Consider the following 24,948-nt stretch of genomic DNA (forward strand, 5'->3'; position numbering starts at 1 on the left):
TACAGAAAAAGAAAACACAGCTTAACAGATAAACTGCTCTGTCATCCTCTGTTCCTTTATTGTACAGAGAGATAAATGGGAACATGGCGTCCACGCTTGGTAGAAATGTAAGCACTGGCTTCCTGTAGCCATGCTAATGTACACAATAGCTGCATTTAATAATATTTATGGCTCTGGAAGAACTCAGCGCTGAACTCATTAATTCTAGTCGACAGGAACTCTGCACTTCTGAAGCTGCTTTACCTGCCTGTGTTCAGTACAACACAGACCTGCAAATTGCTTCGCGTGAAAACATTAAAAACAGATGTTACAGTAATTCATAAGTATTTTATTACACAAAGAAAATTGCTATCACAAAGTTATCACTGAACATTTAGCAATAAATATGAAGTCCGTACACGACAGTATAATGGCAACTATGTTACTAAAAATTAAAAAAAAAGAAAAGACTCAACCATGAATTCGAACAAGAGGGTCACAAACACACATACACATACATAAAAAAAGAAAATGACAAACAGATGATTATGAATACTCCCTCCACGACACTGTTCATTATTAGAACAATGTTTCGAGTGTTACAAATGAATTCTGTTCAGCTCGGTCCCTCTCCACAAACAATTTCAAAGTTTCTGTGCTTTCTTGTCTCGTCGGGAATATGAATGACTAACAGAGGATGAAGCGAGAGAGCAGAATCTCAGGTGTCAGTTCTACTCCGTTCTGCTCCCCGTGTTACAATCTGATCCAATGAAAAGGCGTACATTTGGGCCGCTGAAGCTCCAAACAGGCCGGCAGTGAGCGAAGGTGTCCTTGTGTCCATTCAGGACAACCAATATACACTCTCTTTCCTTTCTCCATGCCTCCCCACTTTCACTCGCTTCCACTCCTCAGCTCTGCCTCCCCCCCCTCCCCCCTTCGGTCTCTGGCTGGGTTTAGGACGGGCCTCCACCTCCCTGGGCGTCTTGGCTGGTGGAGCCCTCTGCCTCGGGGGCTGGGGAGGCCCCCGGGTCTCCTTCTGGTGGAACAAAAAAAAAATATATGTATCTGTGAAGCACTCCTAAACAGTGATAATTCTGCTGCTCCAGAAAGTGAAAAAAAATAATGACAATCATGAGGAAGGAACGACAACTTCCTGTAGCAACACAATGTCAAGCATGATGAGAGTCTTCCCACCAGACTGCAGCTGAATTAGTCTGATTTATAGCGAAGTGGTTATCATTTCATGGGAAACTTGTCTTTGACTGAAAAGGAAGTCAGCAAGGACAATGATGCAATACACAATGGTGAGACTGTGACCATGTGCGTCATATTCAGACATGTTCCTCCTAACAACTTGACACTCTGCTGACAGCGAGGAAGCAAAGGCTATCTGTCACTGTGCTGCCGTTACGACTCATTTAACGCTGAGGGCAACAAGGCAGCATAATCAACTCCAGCTGAGAAACACCACCTGTTTGGTATTTTGATGTTCTGGTGCGCTGAGGTCCAGGATCCGGGCTTCACAGAGACAGACACTGACTCTAAGTGTTCGATTAACATACGTCAGACTTAAGATTGACGTATAAATTCATTCATTTCACAGAAAAAGCAATCTTCATTGGGAACAATTTGGCATGAATTCTGGGTAAATTAAAACTTTGTTCAAAATAGAAAACGTGGCTGATCGAGCATCCGCGCCAGACCGATTAGCTTTGTTCATGCCAGCAGAAAATGTTGAAGAATTTAACAGTTTAAGGATATTTTAGTAGGGAATTTCCCAGCAAAAAGCGTAACAATACAAAAACTCCCAGCAACAGTGTGGACCGGCAGTAACGCTGAGCTGCTGTGGCACTTTTACATGGCAGAGCTCAGTGTTTCTGCTCAGTCACTGGCCAGTTTCTTTGGCGGATAGACAATTGTTTTGCATGTTCACTTCTAAGAGTAGAGCGTCCCAATCCCTTGTTGGCACAGAGGGGTAGGAGGAAGTGTTAGGGTGACATGGCCCTCCAAATGAGGTTTTTCACAGATTCACTTCAGATGAATTCTGTCATTTTAACGAAATATTTTACATTATAACAAGCAACAATTTCTACTAGTTTAGTTTAATAGACATAAAACCACTCCTCTAATATCAGCGCAGACTGGTAGGTTAGGAACAGAGGTTGCCAGGTCAAGGTTTTTTTTTCTGTGTTGGATTTCTTAATTGATAGCGTGAAGTTGTGAACTAATTTTGAGCGTTTGTGCTTTTTCATCTCCATCAGATTGGTGGCAAACAGCATTGTGATAATAGCGGGACTGTCACAGTTAGGCAAGAGAAATCCCCACAGCTGGAGACAGCATATTGGAAATGTCCAGCTGCGTCTGTTTACATAAACACTATTGACGATAACCGATCACGTATGGAGTCTTGAATGGTTGGTACCATTTCATACGGGCAGATCTCCACCACTAACCCTTAGAAGTTGGAAATGCAATGTCTGGAGCCTGATGTTCAGCAGGATACTCTAAACACTTATAATCTTATTAAACCATCAAAGTGCAAAACGTATACTGGCTTAACATCATAGACTAGTCTAAAATATCTCTGTGAAACTGGCCCCAGGCTTTAATGTCTGTTGTGCACAAATATATGCACATTTCCTGTCTTCTCATGAGTATTCAGATGTGGGTTTACTGACCTGCTGCCTTCAGGTCCATCTCCGCCAGGTCTTTGGTGAGTTCACTGGTGCTGGCCGCTCCTTCCCCCTCCCCTGTGATGTCGGGAACTGCGTTCCTGCGGCCTGTGCGATCACAGTTGATGAAGTCTGAGTACGACGTCTCCACGTCCATCATCTGTCCATGACCAGCGCTCTCATTACACCTGCCAGAGGGAGGAGAAGGAAGTCAGACGGCTGCGGAGGTGTTGCAAGAAGCAAATAAATCACCCTGCTGACCCGTGGGAGGACGGACCACTGTGTCCTGTGAAATTCTACTTTATCAACGTGACACACAGGATTACTGGCTGGAGACCAAATAAAAAATATAAAAAATCAGTGCTGAGCTATTTAAGATGAAACTGAGGATGTCTACAGCAGAGAGAGCAGGCAGAGAGGGAGCGCTTCAGAAACACTGAAAGGCCGGCAGCTGAGAGAGATTTAATAAAAGGAAGAACGAAGGTGTTAATAATTTCTATTACTATTTCCGCACAGCGATTAATGACACTACTGACATCTGTGTTAATTGCTTGTCCTAATTATATCAGGAAAAACAAAAACCTGCTGAAAATCTCTCCTCTTGCATTAGCCCTTTACTGGAGTCCATTTCTCAATTCTAAAAAGGGTACTTACACAGCAAGGATTTAGAAAAAAGAAAAAAAAAAAGAAAAAAACAGAAGGCTGGAAAGAGCACTGATCAATACAGATAGCAAGAGTAAAAGAGCTTGAAGCCATTCAAAGCACGAGCAGAGGTGGGGCCAGAAAAAAGCCCCAGCAAAAAAGTAAGTGGAGATCCCATTAGCCATTCATTCCTCTTCTGTTTCCTGTTCTCAGTCCATTTTAAACTAGGTCATGGATCCTGCCAAACTCTAAAACACCATACAGCTGGTAAATCCTCAGAGGGGAGAGGACAAAAAATAAGACTGCTCCACAAAAGAAAAAGAAAAAAGACGAGAAAAGATGAGAAAGTAGTAGTGGGAAGTCGTTTGTCTGCAGCAGAGTAAAGCAGAAGGAAACCTAGTACCAGACTGCAAATTTCGTCACAGCTGTTCCTGTGAACAGTCCCTGAAGACAGCCCCCCCCCAACAGTCCAGACATGGGCAGCGCAACAAACTGTATTACAGATATAGACATACCCTCTGATAAATCATGCAACTATTCATCTACGACAGAACAGCTGAGCAGCTCAGCTCAGAAACGTGGAGGAGGTCTGAGTCTCGAAGGGAGACAAGAGAGAGAGTGAGGGAGGAATAAAAACGAGCTGGCAGACTCGGCTACGACACGCTGACCCGGGGCCAGTCTGTTCCCAAACTCTTTCACTCACATTCTTTTAGGATCATTCAAAAGGTCCCACAATTGTTTTCTTTCTCTTATGTACAGAGTGTGTGATCCATGCCAAAGAGGAAGCACCCGCGGGGGTCATTCCCTGAGAGGTCACGAGTCACGCAGATGTAGGCAGCGCTATTTGGGAATGTGAAATTTCCAGTAAAGGGCAATCTTTAAGCCCCTGTAGGTAAGAGCGGTACCTCAGGAAATGTCAGTGAGTTCTGGGCTGCTGGCATTTCCCCGAGTACTTCATCCAAACACAAGAGCCACTGTGTGTTCCCGACTGCAGATGGTGGTGTGATCCTCGATTAGATTGGCTTCTAGATAGCCGGGCTGTACAGTCATTAGTGAGCCATATCACCGTGGGATGCCACTGTCTCACAGGTTCATAATTACACCTACAGTATTACCTTTTACACAAGCTGAAGTTCAAACAACTGAGGCTTTCACTAACTGCTCGTGAGTGCTGGACAACCTGAGGAAAACATCTTGTATCTGTGAAAAGTTTGTGTTATACTAATAAATGTAACTCTTAAATTGTAGTTAGTGGTCGACATATAATTGAACAGGAAATTAAAGAAACACAATTTTTACTTCTACTGAAAAGTAGACCGATTTCATCAGCAGGTTAAATTACGTTTAATTTTTTTTCAATGCCTGTTCATATGAGTATTTTTTGTATGAAATATATACAATAAAAAACACACTACTTTGACTCTGATGCAGCTTCCTTTCTCTATCTGAGTGAGGAAGTGTCCCTACAGAGTCCCTCCCACAACATTATCAGACAGTGTTATTCAAAATTTTACCACTAAGTTTTGTGGTTTAAAAAACAAACTTATCTGTTGAATCCTGACTGACAACTCACACTAATCTGCTTTTCAAAGCAGACCATAACAATGTGCAAACCAGCAAAAGACACAGTCCACTACTTATTTTTTTAGCACAGACATTATTATTAAGTTGCATTTCTTCTTTTTTAGTCAGTTGTATTTACTATCAAAAACAATTTCCCAGCTACTCCAGTTGTTTAGGAGAATGCTGCAACACTGTTTTGCTGCGCAGCTCCAGAAATGTTTAGTCGACTTTGACACCTCCTGTGACTTTCCACCTGAAAGGGGGTGAGAAGATAATCACTGAATTATCATTTTTGGGATGAAATTATTCTTTAAATTGCACCTTCCGTGATATGAAACCTGCACTCTTTCAGTCTTACTACCAATTAGCCAGACCTGCCTGTGTGTCTGCTGCAGTGCTGTGTTTGTCTTTTTCTACTACATTGGCCCAGTTGTTATGTGGCTTGTGGGACCTCGTCTAATTGCCATTTGTTTGTTTTAATTAGTCGGCTTGCTCGCGCATGTGGATCAAATCCTGCCATGAGATCATTAACAGGTTTCCATGGAGGGATGAAGATGATGATGGTGGTGTTAGTGGTGATGTTGTGCTCTTCAGCACATGTTTACACTCTTCTCTGCCTGCCTGCCTGGTCTCAGCTGTGGTAGAAGCAGTTTAATGGGGCTGCAGTTTAGAAATCACTTTATCCCCGATATCCACAAACCACACTGTGATGATGGACTTGTTTTTGTTGTGCCGGCTGGCAGAGTGGGCTGGTTGTTGTTGTTGCTCACCTGCTGTGATTTGTATAATGCAAATGAACATGTAAAGTGGTTTGGGAGCTCGGGATCTGAAAACGACACTGATGACCTTCTGTGGGACTGAACTAACGGCAATTGAGCTGAATAAAGGAGTAATCATAGCCCCCACATAGGGTTGCATTGAACAGTGATATTTTTTTTTATTCATTGTTTGGTCTGTGGACTGAAATGTCAGGAAATAGTGACATTTGTTACAGTTTCCGAGAGCCAGAGGGATTTGTTTTCAAACGGTCCAAAACTAGAATTTTTCCATTATACAATATGAAACATAGAAAGCAGCATATTCCCACATTTGAGAAGCTGGAGATTACAAATCTTTGGGAGTTTAGCATGATAAATGACTCAAAGTATTAGTTGGACTATCTAATGTGTTGACTTTTATCCCTCCATGTCACTTTTTAGATGGTATACAGTATGTACAATACAGTATGTCCTCTTAAAGGCATACTGCAAGTGTAATATCTCTGCCCTATTACAAATATGATGTCAGCACTGCATCATTTACAGCTTTCTCACATAAACAGTATCTCATGACCACATTCCTGAAATCATGACTTATAGCGCTCTCTAAGTGCACGTCCCAGTTAAATAAAAAGGCTGTCTTTATGTGAAAGGCCAGAGGGGTGAGTATATGCAGGGAAACTCGACACAGCTGCAGCTAGAAACACAGAGCGAGACAAATGTCACAGGTGTGTATTTTCACCCAAGACAATAACAAGTCAATCCTCAAAGGGAAATGGCTGCAGCTCAGATCATGAGCTGAACTCCGTTTGCCCTTCCTGCTCTGCACCATATGTGCAGATCCGTATCCAATGTGGGGACTCTCGCCACAAAAGGTATTTCAGGAACACGTCCTAATTCACATTCTGGTAAATCCTCTATTCTGGGGGAAGAGGCTGCAGTGTCATATCTACACAAAAAGGACCATAACTTCACGGTGAATAAAAGCAAAAGCAGAGCAGGGTTTACTTTATGACATGTCTGAACATGAGCAGTGACCACACTGGGCGAGGTGACACGGAACGGGAGAGGTTTTGGCATGGAGAAATTAGGAACAAAAGCCCTTGAGATCACCAGGGCGAGTATGAGTCAGCAGAGCCACTTACAGTGGGCCCATTAGAGAAGCAGGCTCACTACCATCCCGCTGGAGCCTTTTAAGGCTGATTTGTGTGTAATAAACTCACATTATCTGCAATAACCCACACAAAGACTGGTCGTGTAGACGGCGCTAATGGATGTCAAATCAGCAACAAAGCCAATTTCTAGTCTGTCAACTCATTCTGCTGTTTTTATTGACGAGGCAGAAAGCCTCCATGAGTCTCACCGGCCTCTCGTGGCAACTGAACTTTTCCACCGGCCATTTCAACCCTCAATTTTTCATCCTCTGCATTTCAATTTGTTGTGACAGAGTTCAAATACACCCAAAAGTAAGTATCATCTTCATTAGTGATTAATCTGTCCCTTTTTTCTCAATTAACTATTCAGTCTATAAAAAGTCAAAAATCAGTAAATAATGTAGAGCTGCAACGATCAGGCCTTCTCAAATAATCTATTACTCTATTTTTTGGTAAAGCAAAAATCTCAAACATTTGCTGCTTTCAGCTTCTCAAATGTGACGATTTAATGCTTTTTTATGTGGTACATGATAATAACCTGAATATCTTTTTGGTTTTGGACTCGTGCCCCGACAGAACAAGACATTTCAAGTTGTCTCATTGGGCTTTTAACAGACATTTTCCACAATTTTCTGACATTACATGGACAAAATAATTCAACAATTACTCATGAAGAAACCAGCCGATTAATCGATATTGGAATAGTTATACCTGTAAAACTGTGCCTATCACAGTCTCTCAGAATTTCAGGTGACATCTTCAAATGTCTTGTTTTCTCCGACTAAAGCCAAAAACCCAAAGATATTCAGTCAACAATGATTTAAGACAGAGTTAAGCATTAAATCATCACTTTTAACAAGCTGTAACCAGAGTTTATTAGCATTTTTGCTTGAAACATGACTTAATCAATTATTAATCTAATGGTTTCAGCTCTAATAAAATCCCTTGTGCTATTCAAATGAAGGAAATGGCTGCTTTCATCAGTAGAACCAAGCTATCACAGCTGTTCTTCAAACAATGCATTAAAAGATAGAGTTAACAACCCTCTTACCAACGTATTCAGAGGTGCTTCATCTGCGCTCGGCTGACTACGAGCAGACTCGGACTGCTGCTCCGTCCTCATCCATTCACCCTCAAGTGCTAAGTGTTACACAGCGAGAGCAGCACCATAACACTTGTGTGCCTCGGCTCTTTGCCCTCCTGCTCGCTGCCTCTCAGCCCCCGTCAAATGTGGTCTGGGCACTGTCTGTTCACATGATGTCAGCAGCTGCTTTGGTTGACAACGAGCCCACTTCAAACACAAGGGAGCTGTATTTCCTCGTCGGGATTAGCATTGTTCTTCCTCTCCAGCCTTCCTCTCATAAATAAATAAAAGCCCTGCCCATTCAACTCTATTGTATATATTTGCCCCATATCCTTCCTCTTCTTAAGGGACCCGGGGCTGGGTGTGAAGTTCTTATTTCCCCTGGTAGAGTGAATATTGCAACTTCTCTTGAGCAGTCAGCCATTAACAGCAGCACTGATAAAACTTTTCCTGCTGAGGAGACGATCAGACACAAAGCTCCTCCACTTTAGAAGCGGTTTTCACCACCTCTTCTCTCCCTCTCTTGCACTTATAAGTTTCAAGATTACCTTTAAGACGCAGTAAAAGCCACCATCTTCTCTGTCAGACATGCAGAATTATCACTGATAACACTGGGTATTCGACGCAATTTTCCATCACCTTTTCCCCGAGCACAGATACCAAGGATGATCACTGACACTCACGTAATTGCCATCCTAAATGAGCGTACTGAGCTCCTACGCCTGAAGGCATTATGAATCATCCGTAGAACAGGAGATAAGAAGCCTGACCAAGGCTATTAGCATCAGATGCTGTGGAGAAGTCTTGAGTGAACTAATGAATAAAACAAAAGGTCCGGGCAGGGCTGCATCTTCAGAAAGCTCCAGCCAAATCAAAAATCAATCTGGCTTGGACAGCTTATCTCGGCAGGCTACAGAGGAGCAGCTAGAGTTGAGGTTTCTCACTTCACAATGTGGAGCACTTCAGTGATCAATTCAGAGTGATCAGTGCAGGTGGAAAAAAAACATGCGTGTGATTGGCTTTGTGCCAAACAGACCGTAAAAGAAAAAGCCCTCTGATGTTGACAGCTAACTATGAATATGGTCAAATTGCCGTCACTGACTTAACAAAAGAGAAAATCTACATGCTCCAATATGTTAGAAAGCACCCTCAAATCAACCACCAATAAAAACAGAGAAGAAGAAGGAGAAGAAGAGCAAATGCAGTATGCTGTTGTCAAACCAGGCCATGCAGTGTAGACTAGAGTGTGAAACATGCTGACGCAGATGTTTATTTTTACTATGGAATATCAAATCCTCCATCTTTTCTCACCACATCTCTGCCTTTCTTACCCTCAGGTGACTAAAGGTTAGGAAATTCTTAAAATTCAAAGATGTAAATTATCAGTTATGTTTTCAGTACAGGGCTTGAGACTTATTTGTTGCTGGTGTCATCTGACGAAAATTAAATCGTGCAGCCCTTGTCTGGACACTCTTGCAGCTCAAACCGCATTGTGTCATTTGCAATACGGCACACAAGGACGTGAAATCCAAAGTGAAAGAAGTGCAATTACACAACGGCAAAATACACACTGCAGTACGGAGGCGAAGACAGAGAACAACATAGACTGATGCTGAAATAGACAGTCTGCTGGCTGCTGCAGAAAGGTTGATGGACACTCAGATCTGATCTGATCACTTACAAATAACAGTGGGGACAGACTGTCAATCAAAGATCAGATTTGAGAATGATATTTGATTTGACTGAGTCCAAAGTCCAAAACACAAAGATTTTTAATGACATCAAACAGAGAAAAATTGCTGCTCCTCATATTTAAGAAGCTGGAACCAGAAAAGTTTTCTATATTTACTTTAAAAAAAAGTCTGAAACTATTAACTTCCCAGTAGTTGTATTTTAATTCTCTGTCCGTTTACTATCATTTCAGCTCTAATCAACTGTGATGCAGTTCAATTACCGTAATCTGAAGAATTCTAAAATATAACACACAAACTATCCATTTCACAATAAACTTCAAAACCCTGAAACAGGAGTAAATAGGAACATACAAAATGTACTTCTCAACTATACTACTCATACTTCTGTGAATACTACTACTTCTAGTTTTATTTATGTCATTCATACATACAGCACATACAATAGAGGAAAGTGTATAAAACCAAACCCAGAGACTACTGATTATTCTTCATTATCGATTAATCCACAGATTATATTCTAAATTAATCAACTGTGTGATTTATTTAAGAACATGAAAACCAACTGAGTACATTTTCTATAGTTTTGATGGCGTTACATAAGGCCCAATCATTCGTTGTTTTCATCAAGAGTAAAGTCGGACTACCTGCTCTCTCGGGGGATTAGAAGGTCAGAGATGCAGCGAGCTACTAAAGCAACATGAGCCTCGGTGGTCAGACAAATCAATTATAAACATCACGGACCACCTGTGTGGCTCACTGTCTTTGCAGAAGGTCTTCTTGACTTTGTTCTCCAGGGTTACCAGGATTATTGCGGCAGGTGAGCTGCTGTTAAACAGTGACATTATCCTCCGATTGACAATCAGTTGTCGAGGTCACAGGATCACATCATATCACCACGGAAATTAACCAGTGAAGACTCTTCAACAGTACACAGAAAACCCATTATACATCAGCTGACTGACTGTGGCTAGAAATCCATAAGTCATGGTGAAATAAAGCTAATACAAGGCGAACACGGTCACACCCTGCATTAAGTTAACAGCCGCCGGTCTGCTGAATTCTGCACTCACTGCACTGGATAAAAGATTTAAATGTATGTTTGATGGGTTTTTAATTTGATAATCAAAACAACAATTGAACTCAAATCACTCCCACACTTTTAACAGCAGGCTAATAAAGACATAATAGACTTAAGCAAACTACGGGAGTTTTAATGGACACAAATAAAGAAGGAACCTACAGCTTGTGATGTTCAACAGGAGAAAACTGTGGGACATCCAACACTTGCAGCCAAGGCAAATCAATTTGGGATCTTTGGGCTTTAGAGACTTAGACTGCACCAGACGAGCTGTATGAAGCCATTTCATGTGTTTTTCCTCTGTTGTTTGTTTTTCAACGTTTTATTACCCGTCCCCATCCACTTCTGTTGCTTAGGACAATGCAGCAATGCTGTTCTGTGGACTATGAAACTTCATCTGTCATATAGCTGTGCTGTGCATACATAGTCGATGTGGTGCGTATGTAATGATGAAAGCGAGAAGATGCATACAGATAACGGAGGATGGGACCTTTGGGAAAAGCTGATGGAAGATGAGAGGAAGATGAAGCCGTGATCTCCCACATCCACTGAAAGGCTGGTACGATTTGAAAGGGAGCACTTAACAATACTGCCTGCGATGCAAACTAATCTTTCAATAAATGTAAGTGTGCAAGCCATGTCAAGTCAATGTTCCTGCTTTATAAATACCACCTGATAAATGTACAGGATAAACCATCTAGCAGGGCAATTACTGTAACAACAGCTAAAGTAATAGTTCAACAGTGGGGAAATTCTCTTATTCACCTTCATGCTGAGAGTTACATTAGTAGATCAATATCACTCCCATGGCTGGTCATTTGATATGAAGCTACAGCAAGTAGCCACACAGTTAGCTTATCTTAGCATAAAGCCTGGAAGCAGGGAGATATAGCTAGCCTGGCTCCATCAAAAGTTAACAAAATCCTTTAGCGAGTTGAATGCACTAATTGGCATGTTTGATCTTGTTCCTTTAATCTGTATTCAAATGGAAGAATAAAGATGGCAAGGTGTGGTTTAAAGGAGCTTTATGAGCTGGAATAATTGTTAATTCTACTTGTCATACATGCAGCAGTGTAGGTTTATTGGCTCATCTGTGCTTTCAGTGGGTAAATGCTACTCATAACTGTGTTTTTATATATGGCCCATTCACGAGAGAGAGCACTCTGCACAAGTGTAGTAAATTCATATTGATATGTCCTTAGCATTAATATAATGCACAATGCAATGATAAAATGGTCATATAATAAAAGTGCAATGAACAACCTAGCAAGACTACTGAACAGGCCCGCTAGGTATAGAATCAGGGCCCTGGACCCAGGACTACAGCCTCCGTATGACGCGACTGTCAACATTTCTTGTCTAGTCAACAGAATGACTAAGAGACAAATCAACCACACAGTAATACAAAACCAGTACAATGACGCAAAATGAGAACAAAGGCTCATTAAAATGACCATAAAGAGACATAAACAAGCATGAATAAACACAAAATGGTTACAAAGACTCTGGGTGTCTTGCTGCGATGTAGGAGGGATAAAAGGGTCCTTTACATGTCTGTGTCCAGAGGCCAGCTGTTTCATAATCCGTCCATGTCCGTAGCCTATATGGAGGTACAAATGACAGCCTTGTCTTTTGATTCTTTCATATCCACACCAGAAGTTAATGGGGTCTATTCTGGGCCAAGACTCACCCTAAATCCAGGGACTCAAGCACTGCACAAGTACAATTTTGAGGTACTTTACTCCAATATTTCCAGTTTCTGCTACTTTATACACTGTCTGGCTGAGGCTAACCTCAGTCTTGTCATGTTACGCTGGACTATTTCTTGGTCGAGTGCAGTAACTTCCTGGATTGACGACTGGTCGACTGCAACTGCAAGAAGACATGAAGGCTGGTGTCAATCTACCCAAATCCCAGCGAGAAATCCATTGATAAGATGAAAAAAAAAGCTAATTTCACAGTTTTCAACTTTTCCTTTATGTTGTTAAATGACCTAACTAAGTGACTCCACCCAAATGACCACACCACAATCACATGACCATCCAATTCATAGGAAGTCTTTCATGACTTCCAGTAAATTCCTCATACACACACTGACGATTGCAGCTGAAAAGTCATGCTGACAAAAGAAAATCTTTTACAACATATTCATTTATTTATGTGTAATCAAAGACAGATCTGTTCTCAGTGACACTAACCGAGCACAAACTAGGAAGCCAAAAAACGCCACTGCAGATACGTGCACTTAAAGTAATTCAGTTAATCTACTAAATCGCCTCAGCTGTTAAACAGATGGCAGGAGGGCATCATAAACAACACAGAAGAGACACATAATACCTCCACTGTAGACCATGTTCCCTTTTGTTAGCACAGCTCACTTGGCAACAGCTGGGCCAATCAATACCAGTTCTTGAGGCAAGAGAACCAGCACATCATAAATTCACACAACACAGAACCACAGCAAAGTAACAGGATCGCACACAGAATCCCATATCCATGTTAGGAGGTAAGCGAAGCCTACATTACCAGAGGTGTTAGATGTACAACACCGTGTCCCCTGTGTGAGCGTCCCTGTGGCCCAAAACCTGCAAAATAAGCGGTGATCGATCAATGCTGTGCAGGCGCTTGAGACGAGTGGCCAGACAGAGAGCCAGACATATGAGACTGAGTCTACAGTAACAGCATGCCCTGCCTCGAGCTATAGGGAATCCCCTGGTTTGTGTTTGTGTGTGTGTGTGTGTTTGTGTGAAAAGGATGGGTGTGACTGAGCCTCGTCAACCAACCATGATTCATAGCTGAGTCAGGAGCAGGTGCTTCAACTGGTCTCCAAAATGAGGACGTGATTACAACCCCCGAAAAAAAAAAACAAAAAAAAACCCAACATTCTCACATCTCCCATTTCCGCACGGCGTCACAACTGTTCGTTCGGAGTCTCATGATGCTCGAGACTCTTCACAGGCAGTGTTGTTACAAAAACAAAATGTGTCGTGAGAAACAGACTTCATTGCGACCGAGCATATAACACAGACGTTTCCCATCTCTCACGATTAAATCCGGGAGCCATGATTAATGCTCCCAGAGACAAACATCTCTGAAAAGTTGTTCTCTTGTTTACTTTAAAAGCCAGAGTAATTTACAGCTGTCTAAAGCAGCCTTAAGGGGATTTGTAAGTTCAGGATGTGAGCTTGGTATTTCTATTTTTTTTTTTTAAGGTGCTAGATCCAAGTTGAAAATATTTAGATCTGGGTGACTCCTCTGTGTGTCTGGAAAAGCAGTGAAGGAGCCAAAACACTCATAAAACCACTTCTATTTTATGTCTATTCTTCACAGTTTATTTCATTAACTTTTAGTTGGAAACGTCACTACATTAATATTGTGCTTCCATCATTTTAATTAGAGCTGAGAGGATCAGTCGATTAGTGTAAATGACTTCATTTTGATAACCATTTCATCTTCTCAGTCATTTTCCAAGCTCCCTTTAAATAATATAATTCACCCCATTTTCCTGTTTGATATCATTGTAATTAAAAGTCTTTGGAAGATGTCAGTTGCTCGCTGGGAAATTATGATGGACAGGATCTTCTACTTGTATGGCAAAAGCCATCAGTTTAAATAGATCACTTGTGCCCTGGGAAAATGTAACTACCATTTTATTAATCTTATAGATTGATTAATCTTGAACTTAATCAGTAGAACATTCAGTAATGAAATAATCACTAGTTGCAGTCTGTCTCCTGACATACATTTGCTTTACTTTATCAACTTCTTTGATAAGAAAAAGTGTTCATGTCATAGGACCTATAATGTGCTTGTACAGCTTAAATACAGCTGAAATTAGTCAATCAATTGATATGTCTAATTTTTGAGATTTCATCAGTCTTGATAGTAAATCAATGAAACACTCCTGCCAAAAATTCTCTGGGAATGTGTGTTTATGGCAACAACTTACAACTGTTCGTATTATTGATTAGTAAGTTTCTTCTCTCTTAAGGACTTCAGAGCCATTAGTATCTTATCTTATGTACTTATCTTATGAATTCAACGATACATGTACATGACCTGGACCATTTGTGCTGACCTCTATATAGAGTGCTGCAGGGATGAAATATTTTTGTAGACTAACCCAGAAGTTAACTTCGGCCTGGTTCCAACATTTTAATAGCTGCCAAGTATGTAATTTAATGCGTTAATAGGTTAAAGTAACTACTAGAAGATGTATCGATCAACAGAAAATAATAGTTTAGGTAATCCATCATTACAAGAAGGAATTGATCCTCAAATGTCATGATTTGCATTTTTTTTTTTTTTTAAATCTAAAATGGTCCGAACATTGTAAAAAAAAAAAAAAATCATAATCACAATATCTTGAATCCAAAAGTGACCTCTTCAGATTGCTTGACCAATATTTGTTTACAATCAGAAAAAATAAATCACACACATATATGTATAGATATAACAGATGTATAGAATAATTAGATTAATCAAGTGTCAAGTGATTAATCAATCTCTAGTCGTCTTTTGAATCCCTGACGTCCTCGGGTGTCACCATGCTTTGGTTTCTACATCAATTGCTGCAGAGCTTGATGTGCCGAGGATAAGTGCTTTGCTGTTCTGTGATTTTCCTCCCACTGTCCGTTCTATCTGTTCTAATTCTACTGCAAGGTTGCCCGCTTCTATTTCTGTCCACACATTTAACAACACGAGACCTCGGCAGGAAGCAGGTGGTTTGTTTGCTGTGTTGTTTATGCCCTATCTTTTCCCAGGCTCTCTGTGCACACACTGGAGGCTGAGCAAGACCCTTGGGTTGATGAGGAGGAGGACGAAGCGGGGACAAGGGTGAGATGTGGGGATAGGAGAAAAGATGGGATGATGGCGAGAAGGAGGTGTGGAGAGAAGGCTGATAAGGAAAGGGAGAAAAGCAGCTGAGGACAAGGAAAACACAGAAGCATGAGGATGAGCAAACCGGGGGAGGAGGAGGAGAGGTGCAGGGAAGGAATGCATGCATGTTTATTGTGATTTCTAAATAAGGAAATATCCCCCACTGGCTCCAATGTTTTCATTACATTTTTTTGAGAACTTGAGAAAATATAAGACATCCTCCTCGGATAGGCTGCTTGCACAAACATTTAGCCAACTGTAATATGAAACACAGTATCTGATTTGGTTGCAGGTGACGTCTCTGCACCACCTGTTGGAGGGATTTAACCCTCAACTCTCCCATCATACGCAATTGAATTTGCAACTACAATTGCTCGCTTCCAAAGCTACAGATGTGATTACTTCAGCCATTTCTGCTGCTTTTGCCGCATTTGAAATAGATCTAAAATTGCTCTGCTCACCTATACTGCCGGCCACTTTGTGTCCGAGGTTTGCCAAGTAATTCCACTCGGCTGCATCATCACACTTTTCTCCCACAAGTCCAGGAGGATGTGGGCGTCATGTGATTCGATTTGCTGAGTTGACGGGGATAAAGAGTGCTCATGCTGCACGTAACCTCCTCATGAGCAAACACAAAAATGAGCAGTGGCAATTGCTGCACTTTCCTCTAGACCTAGATAATGAAACCATCCTTCATGTTGGTGTACAGGACGCAACCTTTTCTAACATACTCTGATGCTAATGCAGTCAACAGCAGTGGAGGGACAATTCAGATCCTTTACTCGAGTAAAAGTACAAATGTAATAATTTAAAAATGCTCTGTTACAAGAAATCGTCCTTCATTTAATACAGAAGTACCAAAGAAAAGGACAAATGTACTCAAAGTATCCAAGTACTGCAGAAACTGTTAACACTCACCCATTGATGTAAAAGCTGGTCGTGGTGAAGATACTACATTACATTTGGGCTGCAGATTATCAATTATCTTTCACTGATCTGCTGAATATTTTCTCAATAAATCATTTAACAGCAATAGTTCAGGAAGCTGAGCAGGTCATTTTACTAATCAGAAGGTCAATGGTTCGATTTGCCGGTCAGCATCTTGCATGGCAGCTTCTGTCATCACTGAATGAACAGGTGAATGTGGGATGTGCTAGCCTGAGCCAGGAGTTGTGGGTAGATTAGATCAACACAATATAAATGCAACTTATTCGAAATGAATAAAAAAATTGCAAAAAAGAACTATGTGTGGAGTTTAATATTGATGAACTTTAACCGATGTAGTTGCAGCCACAGCCAATAGCATAGAGGTGTTTGTGGTTGACCCCTTCCTTCAGTGAGTTTTACATCCTGCACTGCCCACACTCAGCACAACCAGGCGATGGTCATTTGCCTGCAATCGTCGATGTGTGACCGTAAAAGCCTCATACTGAGAAGCTAGAAGCAGTGACTGGTTGGTCAATTAAAATGGTGGTGGTGATATATGGGGTGGTAAATGGTCATCAATGTCTTGTCTTCATTGTGAATTTTAAAAAGTAAACATGGCAAATACGTGAAATATACTTTAAATTAGAAGTTATAAGAGCTTAATTTGAGAAATCCCTGTCTTGTTAAAAAACTGAGTAAAGCCAGTCAAACACCATTCAGTCATCATGCAGAATTTACCTACAAGCCCTGAAACAATAGCAATTTATTTGTCTCAATTAAGAGTAATTAATTATTAATTAATTATCTCATTTAATTTCCTCTAGCAGCAGAATGTGAATTGGGATACACTTTTATTGTATCACTGTCAAGTGAATTTTAATGACAGTCAATGATTTTCTCTGTGGTTCCTGTGACGAGCCTCTTGTCAACAGAGCTAACTGTTTCCTGTCCTCTGGGATTCAGATGAAAACAGAAAAACAATTGAATATTTTAAAGCAAAGCGCGCCTGAGAATTCCCAAAGTGGATCAAATGGAAGCATAAAGCGGATCACAAGCCTACAGCTTGATTTTCCCATCAAACACTGAAGGTCATGTTGTTCCTTTTAACCTCAAACATTTTTCTCTCACGTCACTTTTAAAGTTCCACGATTTTTCTCACTTCACTCGCATCACATGGAATTTGAAATGGGCTCCGCCATCTAAAATAATTAAACCTGATTTTTTTTTCATGAGGAGAGATTCTCATCAAATCACCTTTCACTGGAAGAGGACGTGTCTATTTTACTTCCAAACCAATTCACAGGGATGAGAATCCATTTACATAATAAGGCTTGATTAAAAATTCTATTACCAAATAGATTCAAACTGTGTTTATTCAACATCTCAACCTTATCTGTGTAATGTATGCAGATGCTGTGGGCACAATCCAGCAGAAAAAAGGAGGGTGTAACTGCATTAAAACAAACGGCTTAACGCCGAAAAACAGATGTGTGGTCGCGTTCCAGAGCAACATCGCCAAATAGTGTCAATTAGTAGGAAGAGGAAATGCATCAGGAAATAGATTTGGGTCTCTTAAATGGAGCAATAACTAATGGATTTGTAATATCAGTCTATTTTTTGTAGCTACTTAGTGTTTAATTAGTGTTTGCAGGGTTGTTGGCAGTTGCAGCCTCTCCCACCATAATGGTTGCCATGTCTAGAGCAGGACTTTGGACAAAACCATTTAAATGGGCTGGGTCAGTACACCAATTCCTGTGCAGATGGAATTAAATCCACCAGAAATTTAAGCGATACTCCAAGACAAAAATTAAAAGTCTTAAATTCGACACACTCCTTCCCTGTGAGCATACTGAGTTAGAAGCTGCAGACGCTGTGGTCAGTTTGTACGCTGAGTGGTCGGAGTATTTTTATGCTGACCCAGTTTCACTGCATACAAAAAGGTCAAAAGAAACATTTCTGACTATTCTATACTTTTCTGTCAGCCTGTATCGCACAAGCACTCATGTTTTTGCTGCTAAAAACACTGTCCATCTATGTCTGTGTCTGTCTGAGTGTGAGATAGATAGATAGAATTTATTATCTTTTTTCACTGTTTTAATCCATAGATCAACAATAATTTAACGTAGTCTGTCCTCTGTAGATTTGGTTTCCAGGCACTGAATGCATTAATGATTTAAGAAGTAAAACCAGTAGAACGACACACCTCGAGCCATAACAGGTGCAACCATGGCCTTAATAATCACCTGTTTTCATATCAACACTTAAACCTTCCTCACCACTTGTTCGAAGTGTCAATTAAAAGAGGCAGGGAAGAAGTGCGATTTCACCAACTGTGCCACATCTGCACATCTCATCTAACAATGCCAGAGCAGCTATAATTACACACGACCATCACCCATGGCTGTGGCTATTCATAGCAGCTGCATCATTATTACATTAAATGTACCTGCAAGCCATCGCAGGTGGCGGGTTACATGCGAGTCGTTATTGATGTTACAGATGAGCGAGACAATCGGTGGTGTACTTGACAGTGCTTCTGATGTTATCAAAACAGTCTTTGCAAAATGCTTCACATTAGGGATAACAGTAACTTAAAACCAAGACAATAAAACGATAAAATAAAAGGACAAAATTGCTCACAATAAAATCCAATTATGTTCGTATCCACCTTTCATTATTCGTTATACAATGAAAATACCAATCTGAGACTTGAATTTATGGAGTAAATAATTGTTTCTTTCTTATCATCCTGAGACTCTTGCATTGTCTGACGCTGTCTTTGTGCATCGGAAAGCCTACTCTGTCTGGTACATGATGAGACATTAAAAGCTGGGGTGACGGCACTCATTTTCTCCTCATGGGGAAGTCCGAGAGCTATAAACAGAGGAGCTTAACTCCTCTGCACACAGGGCAAAGACTGTGGTTAGAGGTCGACGCAGTTGAACCGACAAATCCCTCTTCACAAAATATGTACACATTAAACCCATGATTACACAGAGGGACGCATACAAAAATAGACCCTGAGTACCGTGTTCACACACTTCCAAAAACCCTGCTGCATTGCTCCGGACACAGCCTGTTATTTTCTGAGCCCTAAAGTCTTTATCATGTCGAGGTCTCAGGCAAGTGATGGATTGTGGACATAATCTCAAAGAAATCTAAAAGACACTCGAAACAATTCTGAGAATAGAATTCTATTTTTAACCGAAGTATGTAATGTCTTGCCCTTGTTGCAGAAAAGCTTTGAATCCCTCAGATTCCCATGAAAGGCCAGTAGGGGTGGGCAGTTTACCGGTTTCATTACCGTCATCAGTGTCAGGTCCTGTTACGTCATGAATATTCAAAATAACTAATTGCTGTTATGAATGTTTTAAGAAATCAAAAATAATGTGCTTCACTGAGGCTTTGAAAACATGCAGAGAAATGGCCAAACATGTCCTCACTAACACCGAATCCACGTGGAAGGTACAAACCCAAGTTTCTCTGTTGTTGTCCACAAGGCTGTCACAAACATCTTCATCTACTCCCACCATCCGCAAAAACAACTGGAGAAGTCTTTTGTGTGTGCGCAAACCATTTTACTGTGCACTGTTTTCTCATCGAGGGTCAGCCACATTAAAGCAGGATGCACAAATTCAAACTCCCTGGTGGATCACTGTCAAGCTTGGAACCTGTAGGTTTTGCCCTTTTCCATCTGTTGTAGCAGACTGAAACAATGTCGGGAGTATTTAGAATTCAGGGACTATCAAGACAAATTGTGTGAACATTTATCCTCTTCTGAAGTCCATTAAATAACCAGAGTAGAAGGTTCCATGTTGTACATTCTTTTGTCACAGTGCTCTTTGAAGAACTTCACACTGCAACGCAAACTTTGGTAACTTCATACTTGAAAGAAAAGCGCCACGGTACACTGACTGTTGTACTGACATACTCTTTGGGTTTTCTACAAATATCTCTAGTAGCTGGGGTTTTCTGTTCAGATGCGTTAATCCTACCCATTGTCTAAATCTGAGAAAGAATTCCATTTGTTCTCTCTCATTGTTACCAGCCACCTAACTATGCCTATTTTTTATATCAAGATACAGGTATTATTTCCTAAGAATAAACAAAAAGTGTTGCAGATGCCCTATCGCACAATGTTAAAGAGAGTGAGAAAAATATTCCTGGATTTGTCCCTAACCAAAGGTTAATGGGATTTTTCTTCCATCCAAATTTCGTGGAAATCCATTCAGTAGTATTTCTGTAATCCTACATCACGGGGCAGGCTACTCCATCATACCAAAACAAGTGGAGGCCGACATGTCCTCATTTGTATTCCTATTTGAAGCCAATAAAAACATTCTTTTTTTCTTTTATAGGCTCCCTTACAGTGAAAAACAAAAAACGGAATCTTAATTTTAGGCCATATTGTCCACCCCTTAAGGGCCGTATTTTCAAACTGGGAATGAAATAACCTATGTGTATTACAGCGTATCAAGGAGAGCTCATTTAACCTTCAGACAGACTAAAAGTGGAAGAAGGAGAAAAAGCTGCCTGGCAGGGGAAAAAGAAATATCTGATGACCACTTACGAAAAAACAACTGACAGAAACAACCACACCGTAACCGTCTTAGCCCCGTCGTGTATATTTAATGCGGGCTCTTCAGGGACATAAGGGTCCGAATGTTCTCAGGGTAATCATGTTATTGTTGGCAGCTCTCAGCAGGCGCAGATATGACATCTATTTACCGAAGGAGTTGGAGGAGAACAGTGTTGGTAAGAGTGTTGGTCATGCAGCACTGCAGATAATCAGAACTGTACGAGCATGACCTGATTACTCATGATCTGGCCGCTTTCTGAATAACCGGTGTCACAGATTAGAAGAGGCAGAACGCACAAAGGCCCCTGAGGATGATCCTTCATAACAGCCAATACATGTATTCTCAATGGGAAGTGGTTGTCCTATTTTTGTCTGCAGACTTGTTTAGGTTCAGTCAATATGAGTGAAACACAGGAGGGAAGGTTTTGCAGGGTTCTGTCCAAGGTCAGCAGAGCATGTGTGTCTCTAGTAGCTGGGGTTTTCTTGCATCACTGCGCTCTCTGATCTGGCGGCCTTCCACCCCCCCACTGGCCATTTTGAAGGATAACAGACCATGTTTGGTTCGCTGGTACAAAGAGGGGAGACGACGCAGTAAAGAGCTATTCCATAGAAGGACATATTTGACGTGAGAGTGCAGAGATCACACTAAATTTAATCAGATATTCTTCAGGTGGCTTAATCTCCTATGCAATGTGATTTAGCCACCAATCCTATGCTCTTCAATAAGAACATTTTCTCTAAGAATGATGTCATCATTTGAAGTGCAGCCAGACAGATTTACCTCCAGCTGGAGCTTGTGGGAAAACATGCAAACATGAGGTGCATGTTGTTTTTGTTGAACATATTACACTAGATGAAATGATCGGTCCAAACACACTGCAACTGTTTTGATAATTGTTGCAATTATTTTTCAGGCAAGTTTTCCCTAATTCGAGGGAATCGAGGGTCTAAGGACAGACGATGTCACTCGCTGTACAGATTATAAAGTCCTATGAGGCAATGTGATATTCATAGTTGGCAATGTAAAATTTCTTCTAAAAACTTTGAATTATTTTAGATGAATCGTACCGATGAACCGCTGTATTGGCAGTAACAGCGTTGATTTTATTTCTTAGATTATAATGCAGAAAACTATGCCTCGTAATTTCTAATTACCAAACTGCAGGTAAGGTCTACCATTTATTTGCACTGACGTCATTCTAGACAATAAAGGTTTATTGTTAGACCGTAAAATATCCTGCCTCCATTACATAGATCTAGCTCTCAGTGCTTGATAACCACATCGTAGTGTCTGCTGCAAATAACATGTGTGTCGGCTGATAAATGTATTTTATTTTTACTTCATTAAATCAGTGCAGGCCCAAAAATCGGTCAAATATCATTCAGGCTCTACTGAATACCTTCACGATTTGGAGAGTTGGTCAAGACAAAACAAGCAATTTGATATCATCGCCATGGGCTAAAGGAAACTGTGATGGCCATTTTTCCCCAATCATCTCTAATTCATCAATTAATAAAGAAATCAGACAGAAAAATCCTTGCTGTACTTTTCATAATGTAGAATTTAAAGTGCAACAGCTTCCAGCCCACTCACCAGAATAAATGTTGCCATGTACATTTCTGCCATTAACACGGCCGGAGATGTCCCAACTTCTTGCCAAAAGAAAAAAAAATTTTGTCACCACAAACATGGCTGGAAACTGTCCTGAGGACTTGTTAAAAACACCAAATTTTGTCGCCACAAATACAGCAGGAGATGTCTTAACTTCCCATCAAAAATATCAGTTTTGTCACCACAAACACAGCTGGAGGTCTCCGGAGGGCTCATTAAAAACGCCATGTAGAATGTAGACTCGCCATAGTCCATCATTATAGATGTGAAGCAGTTTAACAATCATCTGAACATGTTTACGAATGCAAACCTATCAGTGGTTTGCGGAAAGGTTACGTGCCAACATTTGTGCATTTCTTAGTTCCACCCTCATTTCATCAAGCTTATCCCTGTAAGGGCATGTCACAATACAGCTTTGTTTGCTGACACTGGTCTAAAATAAGGCTGGCTGTAGTGTTGCAACACTCCCAAGCTGTGCCACTTCAATATAATCAAGATTGTTGGTGTATCCTAAGTACCTAGATTACATGTTACCACGAACAGAGCTCAGGGAGAAGACTGTTTCTGTCACAGTCAGCCAGCCAGATGACAGTGAAGCAAACTACCACCAGCAGGCAAGAGGCCAGTATTTATCTTCGCCAGTCCCCATGCCCAGTAACGCTGGCTCCTGCCCAGCAACACTCATGCAAAGTGGGGGGTCCCAGGCTGCCCCCCACCACCACCACCAGCCCTGCTGCTGAATCTCCGATCTCCATCCAGCCTTGTCATCTTACAAGACTCGCCTCCAGGACTGCGCTGACATGTCCATTTGTCTCTCAGCAGGCAGATTATTGCATTAAACCCAGCTGTCATCGTTGTTATTCTATCGAGTTAGGAAATTTAAAGGATGAAGTTGATTTGTGTTTACAGAGGAGGAGGGAGGAAAGGGGGGGAGGGAAAGGGAGAGGGAGGGGGAGAAGGTTGGCTGGCTTGCTTGGGTGCATTGACAGAGCAAAAAAAAAGAAAAGACACAGTCGACGGGAGCTTTTCAAAAAGCTATCCAGGCTGTCATTAGCTACCCTGAATGCAGCAGCTAATGTGTGGGAAGAACGTGCATGCCAGTCCTTCAAACTGAACACACACAGACACACACACACACACACACACACATAGACGACTAGCATTATGGTCACACACTTGAATGCCACTCGAGGGAGACAATAAAAAAAAACGTGAATACCATTGACATTCATAATGAAATTGAACATAAGCTGACACCGGGACGTTAATTTCAGCCGTTGGACAGATGCGGTGTGCGTACAGTTGGACTCTAACGGCTCTGCGCACAAAGATGTATTGTCGAACGTTAGAACGTTAGTCGGTGTGCTGGCTGGAAAAATGCCTCATTAAAAATCATATACAAACCGTCGCTTCGTGACTCTGCAGCTGCCTGCGGTTTATCTGACCACACCATTTTTTTTTCTTCCAAGTAGGTACATTCAAAGCAAAACCATCGTTGTTGTTTTGTTCTTAGTAGAAAAGACCGCCACTAACCTTGGTCGGGTCGCCTCCTCTTATCCACTTGTTACAATGGAAATTTAACACCATGGATCCTCAGTTAAGTTTTCCTGGCGGTCGGACAAAAACGCAGCACGCCGAATCGGACAGAAACCGACGCGGGGCTTGCTGCTGTGGAGGGGTAAAAAATAATAAAGAACCCCCCCTTTCCTTGCTGAATAAGTGTGAGTTGAATGCCTGGCTATGTTTTTGTTGGTTTTTATCTCGAGATACCGCCGGACAACAACGAGAAAAAGGTTGTGTCTTCAAACAGCTGTTTTCCAAAATGGAGTTAGCTGAGTGAGAGCCAATCAGAGAGCGACTGTGGAGGCTCCCACTCCTCTGTGGGCTGGAGCCAACACCACACTGCACTCCCAGGATCAGACACTTAGGGTTTTTTTTTTTTTTTTTTTTAGGATGATTCACTGTAGCTTTCATGTCACTGCAGCTTTATTTAGTCGTACATCAAACCACCAGACACCCCAACTGATGAGATTTCCTCGCAGGGAACCCCCCCAGATGTTTCTTATGTTCATATTTTTAGGATGCTTGTTTTATCTGCACAGGGCTGGACCATATGATGTGGTGGTAGAGGGCAAACCCACATGTTAGCACATTTTTTTTTTCACAGTATTTAAGGGGCACTCTTTGTAGTCGTAAAGCACAGAGTTCCGTTCCCTTTCTCAAAGTCAGTGGGTTTTCTGAATGTGTTTTCAGTCAAATGCCCAAAATAAGGTCCTATGATATTTACACATGTTGTTCTATGGTGGAAGATACATCATAAAATATCCC

The 24,948-nt window shown here is 41.3% G+C and overlaps 1 protein-coding gene across 3 annotated transcripts; it reads right to left on the reverse strand.

Moving 5' to 3' along the window:
• Positions 1-34: 34 nt before the first annotated feature.
• pkig (protein kinase (cAMP-dependent, catalytic) inhibitor gamma) lies at positions 35-24,494 on the reverse strand. Of its 3 annotated transcripts, XM_037103171.1 has the most exons (4): positions 24,154-24,494; positions 13,151-13,209; positions 2,658-2,839; positions 35-1,015 (listed from the first exon to the last, which is right to left on the reverse strand). In XM_037103171.1, exons 3-4 carry the CDS (start codon positions 2,809-2,811, stop codon positions 933-935), a joined length of 237 nt encoding a protein of 78 aa, XP_036959066.1. In that variant the 5' UTR covers positions 2,812-2,839; positions 13,151-13,209; positions 24,154-24,494; the 3' UTR covers positions 35-932. The 3 variants fall into 3 exon arrangements, with proteins under 3 accessions (XP_036959066.1, XP_036959065.1, XP_036959067.1); XM_037103170.1 differs by lacking the exon at positions 13,151-13,209 and having other exon boundaries at positions 24,154-24,484; XM_037103172.1 differs by lacking the exons at positions 13,151-13,209; positions 24,154-24,494 and adding an exon at positions 7,820-7,967.
• Between the last annotated feature and the right edge of the window lie 454 nt (positions 24,495-24,948).

This window comes from Acanthopagrus latus, chromosome 7 (assembly GCF_904848185.1).
Source record: "Acanthopagrus latus isolate v.2019 chromosome 7, fAcaLat1.1, whole genome shotgun sequence".
Taxonomy (NCBI): Eukaryota; Metazoa; Chordata; class Actinopteri; order Spariformes; family Sparidae; genus Acanthopagrus; species Acanthopagrus latus.